The 13,380-nt window shown below is 43.8% G+C and overlaps 1 protein-coding gene across 3 annotated transcripts in view; it reads right to left on the bottom strand.

Annotated features, from left to right (window-relative positions):
- LOC141129505 (uncharacterized) overlaps window positions 1–13,380 on the bottom strand; it is a 130,051-nt gene that overhangs the window by 22,947 nt on the left and 93,724 nt on the right. Inside the window, exons 12-14 of one of the 3 annotated variants that reach the window (XM_073617578.1) lie at window positions 12,250–12,321; window positions 9,718–9,789; window positions 5,134–5,205 (exon numbers count right to left, since the gene is read on the bottom strand). In XM_073617578.1, coding sequence (XP_073473679.1) covers window positions 5,134–5,205; window positions 9,718–9,789; window positions 12,250–12,321 — 216 coding nt within the window. The remainder of the gene's footprint in view (window positions 1–5,133; window positions 5,206–9,717; window positions 9,790–12,249; window positions 12,322–13,380) is intronic. The other 2 variants (XM_073617579.1, XM_073617580.1) reach the window with 2 other exon arrangements.

The following is a 13,380-nucleotide window of genomic DNA, read 5'->3' as shown; positions in this document are numbered from 1 at the left end:
TCACTTACCACCTTCATAGAATGATAACAGGTTGGTCTGACAAGAATTGTCTTTCATATATCCACGCTGGTGGTCACTTATGATACCTCTCATCACAGACACATTTCTATATAGAGTCCCTTACCATTCCCTCAAACATCTTACATACTATTGATGTTAGGCTGACTGGTCTATAGTTTTCTGGTAAACATCTCTATCCTTTTTTTGTAAATTTGTACACATCTATGGCATATCACTTGGCGCCATTCTAGTCCATAAAGTGTCTTTAAAATTAGAAATAGCGGTTTGGCTATAACTAAGCAACGTTCTCTAAGGAATCATGGGTGTATGCCATCTATACAAAATGACACTATACCAAAAAAGGATGGGGACAGTGCAAAGAACCACATTATAGAATCACAGGGAAATAGAATCTGGATAAGGCCAGTGATGATCAAAAATTGAAATTTATTGAAAAATTACAAAAAATAACAAATAAAAACAACTCCAACACCTTATACCATCTAAAAGACAACGTTGTCTAAAAACAAACAGAGCGTCTAGACACCGTACATGCATCCACAGTCACACCCAAGAGAATAATTGCAGCCATGAACAGTGTGATGGAATGGCACCACCAGATCCAGGCAGTCCTAATAATGGATATTAATGAAAAGCAACAGCTGTTGCATAGATCAGAATCCCAAGGGACTGTATTCCATGGCAAAAGGGGACACTGGTAGAGGAACCGTAGTAGGGGACTAAGGGAAAGTACTGATGTCTCTAATCCAAAGACCGCTGATATCTGAATGATCCAATAATGGAGAATAAACTGAGAATAATGTAAAGCAAATCAAGAGCATATAGGTTCTCACAGTGAGAGTATATGACCAGACTCCTGACAACTGCACGATAGCCCAAAGATGGATAAACAGCACAGTTCAGTCTGCTGTAATAGAATATAGTTACGTGTCTTTATGTCAACATGGACACGGATAGCAGTGATGCGCCATAGAAGCCGATATGGCCGAACCAAGCTCCCGCCGTCTCTACTTGTGGCAGCACTACCCACGCCAAACTCCCAGTCGAGTCACATGGAGAGATAAGCGAGTGGTCCCACCCCGCTCGAGTATGCTAATTTCCAGCTGCTAATCGCGGTAGTAACGTATCCCATGTCCTATGTTCCTGCAAGGGTGTCCACACCATGGAACCTGCGGTGATGTCAGGGAATGTGCAGGACAGTGTCAGACGCTCAGAGGGATGACGTTTTTATTAAACAACGTAGTCTTTTAGATGGTGTAAGGTGTTGGAGTCGTTTATATTTTAATATTATTTTTTGTACTTTCAATAAACTTAAATTTTTGATCATCACTGGCCTTATCCAGATTCTACTTCCCTGTGGCTCTATAATGTGGTTCTTCGCGCTGTCCCCTCCTTTTTTGGTATAGTGTCATTTTGTTCATAAGCTAGTTTGGCCACTGAGCCCCACCCCTATTTTGGAGTGGAGGAGTATCTGGTGGTACTTTTTGTACCGTATTTTTTGGTTTCTTTATTTAATTGTGTATGCCATCTGGGCCTGGTGGACCTCCGAATCCACAAGAGTGTGTATCATATGAGACAAATTGGTCTCCAGAAACCAATCAGATTGCTCCCTCAGAACGAAGATGTCCAGATACCCTAAAGCAGGGACACCCTGGGTATACAAGAGCCCCAAAACTGGAGTCAGGACCTTGGGGAAGACCGAGCAGTTGACAGGCCAAACAACAGGGCCAAAAACGAAGTGGTGATCCACTACAAACCACAGAAATCTTGGGTGAGAAGGAAAGATGGGGGCATGTAGGTAAGCATCCTTTTTAGATCTACTGATGCCAGGAAATCCCCCTGCTGGAGAGAGGTCACCACTGACTGCGCTGATCCCATCTAAGACATCTGCAACCATAATAGCTTGTTCAGCCTCTTGAGATCCAGGATGGGAACAACATTGTCATGTGGTTTCAGAACTGTGAAGAGGTTTAAGTAGAAACTGCAAAACCCATCACTCTCTGGAACCACAATGATCACTCCTTGAGATGAGAGGATTGAGAGCTTGCAGAACACAACTATTTAGTGGATTCAAAGAAACATAACAAAGGCGCAAAGGCTCTGAAATTCCAGATTGCAGCCATGTATAAGTGGGGGTGCTCTTTTATTGTGAAGAGAACTTGTTCCCTGGCTTAGAGGACTTTGAAATTCATGGTTTCTTGTGGAACTGGGACTGGGGGTTGTGCGTAGAAACCGAGGCCTAAAAATGGTGAAAGGAAGGGTTTCTTTTAAGTATGAGCGGCAGGTTTTTGAACCGTAGGGCTTTGCCTTGTTTTGAAGTGGTTACAGGAGTCTCCCATTCATGGGGACCTTCTGGAAATAAACATCCAAGGTGGGACCGAACAAATGTTCCACTTGTTTCTTGCAGGGCAATTCCAGTGACCAAAACATCAGCCATAAGAACCTGTGCATGTGTACAGATAAGACCTCAAGATGTGAGTGTTGCTGGATGGAGTTCAAAGCATCCACTGAAAAGCCAATTAGAGTATACTTGCTGCAACCTCCAGTCTCACAGTACTGTTGTGTCCTGTAGTCCCACCGCTCTGTATTGCACTGTGTCCTGTAGTCCCATGCCTGAATCTGCTGTTCTCAGCACTCACATGGTGACATCACCAATCATACTACACATAATTGCACAGCTCTGTCAGTCTATCGCAAATGCAGAAGGTGGAGAAAAAAAACTCCACACCTCCTACATTTGGTGCTTCGAGCCTCCTGCATTGCCCATACAATTCACTACTGTTATTTAGCATTTCAGGTGGCCCAAGAGCTCCTAATATAGTAAAATAAATAAATAAATAAATCTGTATATGAAGAACGTTTTCCAGTACTGGGGGGGGGGGGGGGGGGGGGCACCAATCAGGGTACCAGCTTAGGTACTACTCCAGGGCACTCACTAAATGAATGCCACAGAACCCGCTAGGGCACATGTGTCAAGCACAAGGCCGAATCCGTCCCACCAGGCCATTTCATGGGGGCCTTGCGCCTCTCCTGCAGCTGTGGCACCCCGTTCTACCCTGACCTTGTCTCAGAACAGAGGACAGAACTCCTCTTCCAGACCCTGCGCTTTTCAGTGCAGCCATGGAGAGGATCATCTCTGCGCCCTTCCCCAAGCAATCGACAGCATAGAGGAGAACATAACTCCTACAGATCCCGGTCCTCTGTGCAACTCCAGCACCCCCTAGTCTCCGCATTTAGCAGACTTTGGCAGCTATCTTCAGCCCTTGTCTGGTCCTCCTTAAGACCCTGCACTTTCTGCTTCCCAGCTTCTTCCCGGCAATAGTGCAAGGTAAAAGGGGTGCACTGTGATGTGAGGGAGGATGGGGAACTTTTGACTTCTGATGGTGGGGGGGAGGAATCTTGATGTCCGATGTAAGGGGAGGGGGGGTGCTCTGGACATTTTTAGATACAACCTGCACTTTTAGGGCAACCAAAATGCAGATGCAGCAGCCCACAAGGAAATGGAGTTTGACACCCCTGCACTAGGGAGTCCCATCTTCACCCATAACAGGTGTGGTAAATTCAGTTGATTGGACACGATTTGGAAAGGCACACACCTGTCTATAGAAGTTCCCACAGGTAACAGTGCATGTCAGAGCACAAACCAAGCCATGGAGTCCAAGAAATTGTCTGTAGACCTCCGAGACAGGATTGTATGGAGGCACAGATCGGGGGAAGGGTACAGAAACATTTCTGGTCCCAATGAGCACAGTGGTCTCCATCATCCATAAATGGAAGAAGTTTGAAACCACCAGGACTCTTCCTAGAGCGGGCTGCCCGGCCAAACTGAGCGATCGGGGGAGAAGGACCTTAGTCAGGGAGGTGACCAAGAACCCGATGGTCACTCTGACAGAGCTCCAGCATTTCTCTGCGGAGAGAGGAGAACCTTCCAGAAGAACAACCATGCCTGGGGCACTCCACCAATCAGGCCTGTATGGTAGAGTGGCCAGACGGAAGCCACTCCTCAGTAAAAGGCACATGACAGCCCACATGGAGTTTTCCCAAAAGGCACCTGAAGGATTCTCAGACCATGAGAAACAAAATTCTCTGGTCTGATGAAAGATTGAACTCTTTGGCCTGAATGGCAAGCGTTATATCTGGAGGAATCCAGGCACCACTCATCACCTGGCCATCCCTACAGTGAAGCATGGTGGTGGCAGCATCATGCTGTGGGGATGTTTTTCAGTGGCAGGAACTGGGAGACTAGTCAGGATGGAGGGAAAGATGAATGCAACAATGTACAGAGACATCCTTGATGAAAACCTTCTCCAGAGTGCTCTGGACCTCAGACTGGGGAGAAGGTTCATCTTCCAACAGGACAACGACCCTAAGCACACAGCCAAGATAACAAAGGAGTGTCTACAGGTCAACTCTGTGAATGTCCTTGAGTGGTCCAGCCAGAGCCCAGAATTGAACCAGACTGAACATCTCTGGAGAGATCTGAAAATGGCTGTGCACCGACACTCCCCATCCAACCTGATGGAGCTTGAGAGGTTCCTGCAAAGAGCAATGGGAGAAACTGCCCAAAAATAGGTGTGCCAAGCTTCTAGCATCATACTCAAAGGGACATGAAGCTCCTTTGGCACCAATTACAGCCTCAACAAAGTATTGAGCAAAGCCCGCGATACCCATGTACGTGGGAGGAGCCCGCGATACCCATGTACGTGGGAGGAGCCCGCGATACCCATGTACGTGGGAGGAGCCCGCGATACCCATGTACGTGGGAGGAGCCCGCGATACCCATGTACGTGGGAGGTGCCCGCGATACCCATGTACGTGGGAGGTGCCAGCGATACCCATGTACGTGGGAGGAGCCCGTGATACCCATGTACGTGGGAGGAGCCTGTGATAACCATGTACATGGGATTTTTTTATTTTTGATACATTTGCAAAGATTTCAAAACAAACTTCTTTCACGTTGCCATTATGGGGGATTGTTTGTAGAATTTGGAAAATAATGAATCGAATCCATTTTGGAATAAGGCTGTAACATAACAAAATGTGGAAAAAGTGAAGCGCTGTGAATACTTTCCAGGTGCACTGTACAAAACATACTAAAGTCGGTATACTGACCGTTCTCAGTGAAAGGGACCTCTTCCACCTTCAGTGTATTGTTAGTTGGGGATTCATTACCTTGAATGTTTGCTGAATCAAAAAACAAGAGAAAAAGGATTTATATACAGAAAATAAATAAGATCACATCAGTCTCTATGGCCACAATGGACTTCACTGAGCAAATTACCAGAAGGAAGAACACCATCTGCCACAGTAACCAATCCTCCCTCATACAACCCTATCTAGCACAGTTCTGCAGTGACCAAAACAATGCAATGCCGGCTCTCCAATCAGACCAGTTATAACAGCAATGTGGGGATCTTGCTGATTGTGATGGGGTGACAAAGTTACAATCATTCAATTAATAAATATTAATAATTTTTTTTTAGGAGAGACCCTAGAGCAGTGATATCCAAACTACCGCACGAGTGAATCGGGGGGCTTCAGTAACCAAACCTGCAGTGTTTATCCTCATGACACAACACAGGAAGCACCTCCATGGTTAACAGAGGACAGAATTAAAATTAGACATGAGAAACTTAACATTAATAAATCACCGGGACCAGATGGCTTGTATCCGAGGGTACTTAGGGAATTCAGTCAAGTGATTGCCAGACCATTGTTCCTAATTTTTACAGACAGTCTACTGACTGGAATGGTACCAGCTGATTGGAGGAAAGCCAATGTAGCACCAATATTTAAAAAGGGCCCAAAATACATCCCTGGGAATTACAGACCAGTTAGCCTAACATCAATAGTATGTAAACTCTTGGAGGGGATGATAAGGGACTATATACAAGATTTTAGTAATAAGAACGATATCATTAGCAGTAATCATTTAAATTGAAAGTCCGCGCTTAGGAAAAGAATATTATTTAAAAGGGCTGCGGCCTCCCCTTAATTAATTCCCAATTAGGAATTAATTGAAAGTGTGTAATGAAGATATATGAGGAATTGGCGCTGCCCTATTAGCAGTAAGTATTGTTTAGGGGTCAGAGGAGTAAATAAATACGTGAATGGATAAAAAAAAATGGTAAAAACAATTGTGTATGTGAAACAAAAGAAATAAATATGTGTTCCTTAAATAAATGAATACCCCCTTTTTGTTGCACATGAAATAAATGAATTAATATAAAATCCTGATAAATGAGTGTGCACCTCTTCTGTGTTGTGAAACTAAATATTACAATAAGTGGGTTGAGTTTATACTTGCTCTACTTTCAATATGGACCTTATATTAGGTGATAAACCAAATTGAACAAAAAATATACAAGAAATAATAATAATCATAAAATTGTGAAAGGATTTTGTGAGTAGGCTCCTAGTGAAAATATATACGGGGTCCGTGAGATACGCCCTTTTCGGGGGCTATCGGCAACCGTATGGGGTTACCACATATCCCCAATAGATATATTGATTAAAGTGCGCTGTGCATAAAGTGAACAAAAGTGCAAAAAAAACTCTATATTACAATATATTAAATAACCTCAAATTTCATATGTAAAAAATATATATATATATACAGGAATCCAAACACTTAATACTCATATTAGAGACAGCGAGTGTGAGTACAACATCTGTGAAACAGTCCCTATATTGAAATAAAAAAAGTCTATTGTGTAAGGCAGGAACAGTTGAGAACATCCAGATCAGTTGATATGCATTCAAAGATGCTCAAGGGGTAATATAAGGTGACTTCCGTGCAAATAGAAGCTGGCGACTCCAGGTGCTCCCCCCCCCCCCGTGCTCCCCCACTCACCAGAATACCTCACCCCCGAGGGGGTATTAGGCAGAGGAGTGGGTGTCTTTGGGTAGCTGCCTTTGATGGATGTCCCTCTTAGGCTTTACTGCACCATGGATTGCTTCCTTTTAGACCGATAATGTGGGTCCCCTTGTGTTGATCCAGACCCGGATACCTCCGCTGCCATCCACCTCCGTGTTGCTAAATCCTCCTCACGCACAGAAATAGACAGGGGCTTGCATAGTGAAGTATGTCCGGTTTATTAAAAGTAAAAAGTACAATGAAAGCGTAACAAGCTTTTGCAGTCGCGGCTGTGAGCTAAGGTTGGGATCGGGACAAAGATCCAAACGTGCGTCCCACCTTGCGTTTCAGCCGGCTCTTCCGGGTATGACGTGTGAGCGTGACTCCGCCTTACGCGTTTCGTCAGACGTTGTCAAAGACCGTCTTTGACAACGTCTGATGACGAAACGCGTAAGGCGGAGTCACGCTCACACGTCATACCCGGAAGAGCCGGCTGAAACGCAAGGTGGGACGCACGTTTGGATCTTTGTCCCGATCCCAACCTTAGCTCACAGCCGCGACTGCAAAAGCTTGTTACGCTTTCATTGTACTTTTTACTTTTAATAAACCGGACATACTTCACTATGCAAGCCCCTGTCTATTTCTGTGTGTGAGGAGGATTTAGCAACACGGAGGTGGATGGCAGCGGAGGTATCCGGGTCTGGATCAACACAAGGGGACCCACATTATCGGTCTAAAAGGAAGCAATCCATGGTGCAGTAAAGCCTAAGAGGGACATCCATCAGAGGCAGCTACCCAAAGACACCCACTCCTCTGCCTAATACCCCCTCGGGGGTGAGGTATTCTGGTGAGTGGGGGAGCACGGGGGGGGGGGGGAGCACCTGGAGTCGCCAGCTTCTATTTGCACGGAAGTCACCTTATATTACCCCTTGAGCATCTTTGAATGCATATCAACTGATCTGGATGTTCTCAACTGTTCCTGTCTTACACAATAGACTTTTTTTATTTCAATATAGGGACTGTTTCACAGATGTTGTACTCACACTCGCTGTCTCTAATATGAGTATTAAGTGTTTGGATTCCTGTATAGATATATTTTTTACATATGAAATTTGAGGTTATTTAATATATTGTAATATAGAGTTTTTTTGCACTTTTGTTCACTTTATGCACAGCGCACTTTAATCAATATATCTATTGGGGATATGTGGTAACCCCATACGGTTGCCGATAGCCCCCGAACAGGGCGTATCTCACGGACCCCGTATATATTTTCACTAGGAGCCTACTCACAAAATCCTTTCACAATTTTATGATTATTATTATTTCTTGTATATTTTTTGTTCAATTTGGTTTATCACCTATATAAGGTCCATATTGAAAGTAGAGCAAGTATAAACTCAACCCACTTATTGTAATATTTATTTTCACAACACAGAAGAGGTGCACACTCATTTATCAGGATTTTATATTAATTCATTTATTTCATGTGCAACAAAAAGGGGGTATTCATTTATTTAAGGAACACATATTTATTTCTTTTGTTTCACATACACAATTGTTGTCACCATTTTTTTATCCATTCACGTATTTATTTACTCTTCTGACCCCTAAACAATACTTACTGCTAATAGGGCAGCGCCAATTCCTCATATATCTTCATTACACACATTAGCAGTAATCAGCATGGATTCATGAAGAATCGTTCTTGCCAAACCAATCTATTAACCTTCTATGAGGAGGTGAGTTGCCATCTAGATAAAGGAAGGCCCGTAGACGTGGTGTATCTGGATTTTGTAAAAGCATTTGACACAGTTCCCCATAAACGTTTACTGTACAAAATAAGGTCCGTTGCCATGAACCATAGGGTGAGTACATGGATTGAAAACTGGCTACAAGGGCGAGTTCAGAGGGTGGTGATAAATGGGGAGTACTCAGAATGGTCAGGGGTGGGTAGTGGGGTTCCCCAGGGTTCTGTGCTGGGACCAATCCTATTTAATTTGTTCATAAACGATCTGGAGGATGGGATAAACAGTTCAATCTCTGTATTTGCAGACGATACTAAGCTAAGCAGGGCAATAACTTCTCCGCAGGATGTGGAAATCTTGCAAAAAGACCTGAACAAATGAATGGGGTGGGCGACTACATGGCAAATGAGGTTCAATGTAGAAAAATGTAAAATAATGCATTTGGGTGGCAAAAATCTGAATGCAATCTATACACTGGGGGGAGAACCTCTGGGGGGATCTAGGATGAAGGACCTGGGGGTCCTAGTAGAGGATAGGCTCAGCAATGGCATGCAATGCCAAGCTGCTGCTAACAAAGCAAACAGAATATTGGCATTAAAAGGGGATCAACTCCAGAGATAAAACGATAATTCTCCCGCTCTACAAGACTCTGGTCCGGCCGCACCTGGAGTATGCTGTCCAGTTCTGGGCACCAGTCCTCAGGATGGATGTACTGGAAATGGAGCGACTACAAAGAAGGGCAACAAAGCCAATATGTACATGGGGGGGGGGGGGCCTGTGATACCCATGTACATGGGAGGAGCCTGTGATACCCATGTACATGGGAGGAGCCTGTGATACCCATGTACATGGGAGGAGCCTGTGATACCCATGTACATGGGATTTTTTGATTTTTAATATAGTTGCAAAGATTCCAAACAAACTCCTTTCACGTTGCCATTATGGGGGATTGTTTGTAGAATTTGTTTGGAAAATAATGAATTTAATCCATTTTGGGATAAGGCTGTAACATAACAAAATGTGGAAAAAGTGAAGCGCTGTGAAAACTTTCCAGGTGCACTGTACACAACATACTAAAGTCGGTATACTGACCGTTCTCAGTGAGAGGGACCCCTTCCACCTCCAGTGTATTGTTAGTTGGGGATTCATTACCTTGAATGTTTGCTGAATCAAAAAACAAGAGAAAAAGGATTTATATACAGAAAATAAATAAGATCACATCAGTCTCTATGGCCACAATGGACTTCACTGAGCAAATTACCAGAAGGAAGAACACCATCTGCCACAGTAACCAATCCTCCCTCATACAACCCTATCTAGCACAGTTCTGCAGTTACCAAAACAATGCAATGCCGGCTCTCCAATCAGACCAGTTATAACAGCAATGTGGGGATCTTGCAGATTGTGGTGGGGTAACAAAGTTACAATCATTCAATAATTATAATTAATAATTATTAATTTTATTTTAGGAGAGACCCTAGAGCAGTGATGTCCAAACTACCGCACGAGTGAATCGGGGGGCTTCAGTAACCAAAACTGCAGTGTTTATCCTCATGACACAACAAAGGAAGCACCTCCATGGTTAACAGAGGACAGAATTAAAATTAGACTTGGGAAAATTAACATTAATAAATCACCGGGACCAGATGGCTTGCATCCGAGGGTACTTGGGGAACTCAGTCAAGTAATTGCCAGACCATTGTTCCTAATTTTTACTGACAGTCTACTAACTGGAATAGTACCAGCTGATTGGAGAAAAGCCAATGTAGTAACAATATTTAAAAAAAGGCCCAAAATACATCCCTGGGAATTACAGACCAGTTAGCCTAACATCAATAGTATGTAAACTCTTGGAGGGGATGATAAGGGACTATATACAAGATTTTAGTAATGAGAACGGTATCATTAGCAGTAATCAGCATGGATTCATGAAGAAAAGTTCTTGCCAAACCAATCTATTAACCTTCTATGAGGAGGTGAGTTGCCATCTAGATAAAGGAAGGCCCGTAGACGTGGTGTATCTGGATTTTGCAAAAGCATTTGACACAGTTCCCCATAAACGTTTACTGTAGAAAATGAGGTCTGTTGGCATGGACCATAGGGTGAGTACATGGATTGAAAACTGGCTACAAGGGCGAGTTCAGAGGGTGGTGATAAATGGGGAGTACTCAGAATGGTCAGGGGTGGGTAGTGGGGTTCCCCAGGGTTCTGTGCTGGGACCAATCCTATTTAATTTGTTTATAAACGATCTGGAGGATGGGATAAACAGTTCAATCTCTGTATTTGCAGACAATACTAAGCTAAGCAGGACAATAACTTCTCCGCAGGATGTGGAAACCTTGCCAGGCAGGTAGTGTCCCGACCATGACACTACCTGCCTGGAGTTTGCATGTTCTCCCTGTGTCTGCGTGGGTTTCCTCCGGGTACTCCGGTTTCCTCCCACACTCCAAAGACATGCTGGTAGGTTAATTGGATCCTGTCTAAATCGGCCCTAGTATAGGTATGAATGTGAGTTAGGGACCTTAGATTGTAAGCTCCTTGAGGGTATAGGGACTGATGTGAATGTATAATATATATATGTAAAGCGCTGCGTAAATTGACGGCGCTATATAAGTACCTGAAATAAAATAATAATAATAAATAAAAAGACCTGAACAAATAAATGGGGGAGGGGCGACTACATGGCAATTGAGGTTCAATGTAGAAAAATGTAAAATAATGTATTTGGGTGGCAAAAATCTGAATGCAATCTATAGACTGGGGGGAGAACCTCTGGGGGGATCTAGGATGGAAAAAGGACCTGGGGGTCCTAGTAGATGATAGGCTCAGCAATGGAATGCAATGCCAAGCTGCTGTTAAAGCAAACAGAATATTGGCATTAAAAGGGGGATCAACTCCAGAGATAAAACGTTAAATTCTCCCGCTCTACAAGACTCTGGTCCGGCCGCACCTGGAGTATGCTGTCCAGTTCTGGGCACCAGTCCTCAAGGATGTATTGGAAATGGAGCGAGTACAAAGAAGGGCAACAAAGCCAATATGTACATGGGGGGGGAGCCTGTGATACCCATGTACATGGGAGGAGCCTGTGATACCCATGTACATGGGAGGAGCCTGTGATACCCATGTACATGGGAGGAGCCTGTGATACCCATGTACATGGGAGGAGCCTGTGATACCCATGTACGTGGGAGGAGCCTGTGATACCCATGTACGTGGGAGGAGCCTGTGATACCCATGTACGTGGGAGGAGCCTGTGATACCCATGTACGTGGGAGGAGCCTGTGATACCCATGTACGTGGGAGGAGCCTGTGATACCCATGTACGTGGGAGGAGCCTGTGATAGCCATGTACGTGGGAGGAGCCTGTGATAGCCATGTACGTGGGAGGAGCCTGTGATACCCATGTACATGGGACTTTTTGATTTTTAATATAGTTGCAAAGATTCCAAACAAACTTCTTTCACGTTGCCATTATGGGGGATTGTTTGTAGAATTTGTTTGGAAAATAATGAATCGAATCCATTTTGGAATAAGGCTGTAACATAACAAAATGTGGAAAAAGTGAAGCGCTGTGAATACTTTCCAGGTGCACTGTACACAACATACTAAAGTCGGTATACTGACCGTTCTCAGTGAGAGGGACCTCTTCCACCTCCAGTGTATTGTTAGTTGGGGATTCATTACCTTGAATGTTTGCTGAATCAAAAAACAAGAGAAAAAGGATTTATATACAGAAAATAAATAAGATCACATCAGTCTCTATGGCCACAATGGACTTCACTGAGCAAATTACCAGGAGGAAGAACACCATCTGCCACAGTAACCAATCCTCCCTCATACAACCCTATCTAGCACAGTTCTGCAGTGACCAAAACAATGCAATGCCGGCTCTCCAATCAGACCAGTTATAGGAGGGAACAGCAATGTGGGGATCTTGCAGATTGTGGTGGGGTAACAAAGTTACAATCATTCAATAATTATAATTAATAATTATTAATTTTATTTTAGGAGAGACCCTAGAGCAGTGATGTCCAAACTACCGCACGAGTGAATCGGGGGGCTTCAGTAACCAAAACTGCAGTGTTTATCCTCATGACACAACAAAGGAAGCACCTCCATGGTTAACAGAGGACGGAATTAAAATTAGACTTGGGAAAATTAACATTAATAAATCACCGGGACCAGATGGCTTGCATCCGAGGGTACTTGGGGAACTCAGTCAAGTAATTGCCAGACCATTGTTCCTAATTTTTACTGACAGTCTACTAACTGGAATAGTACCAGCTGATTGGAGAAAAGCCAATGTAGTAACAATATTTAAAAAGGGCCCAAAATACATCCCTGGGAATTACAGACCAGTTAGCCTAACATCAATAGTATGTAAACTCTTGGAGGGGATAATAAGGGACTATATACAAGATTTTAGTAATAAGAATGATATCATTAGCAGTAATTAGCATGGATTCATGAAGAAAAGTTCTTGCCAAACCAATCTATTAACCTTCTATGAGGAGGCGAGTTGCCATCTAGATAAAGGAAGGCCCGTAGACGTGGTGTATCTGGATTTTGCAAAAGCATTTGACACAGTTCCCCATAAACGTTTACTGTAGAAAATGAGTTCTGTTGGCATGGACCATAGGGTGAGTACATGGATTGAAAACTGGCTACAAGGGCGTGTTCAGGGGTAGGTAGTGGGGTTCCCCAGGGTTCTGTGCTGGGACCAATCCTATTTAATTTGTTTATAAACGATCTGGA

The sequence above is a fragment of the Aquarana catesbeiana genome, linkage group LG02 (assembly GCF_042186555.1).
Source record: "Aquarana catesbeiana isolate 2022-GZ linkage group LG02, ASM4218655v1, whole genome shotgun sequence".
Classification (NCBI taxonomy): Eukaryota; Metazoa; Chordata; class Amphibia; order Anura; family Ranidae; genus Aquarana; species Aquarana catesbeiana.
Note: the sequence above shows the minus strand (reverse complement) of the source record. Positions and strands in the feature narration are given on the sequence as shown.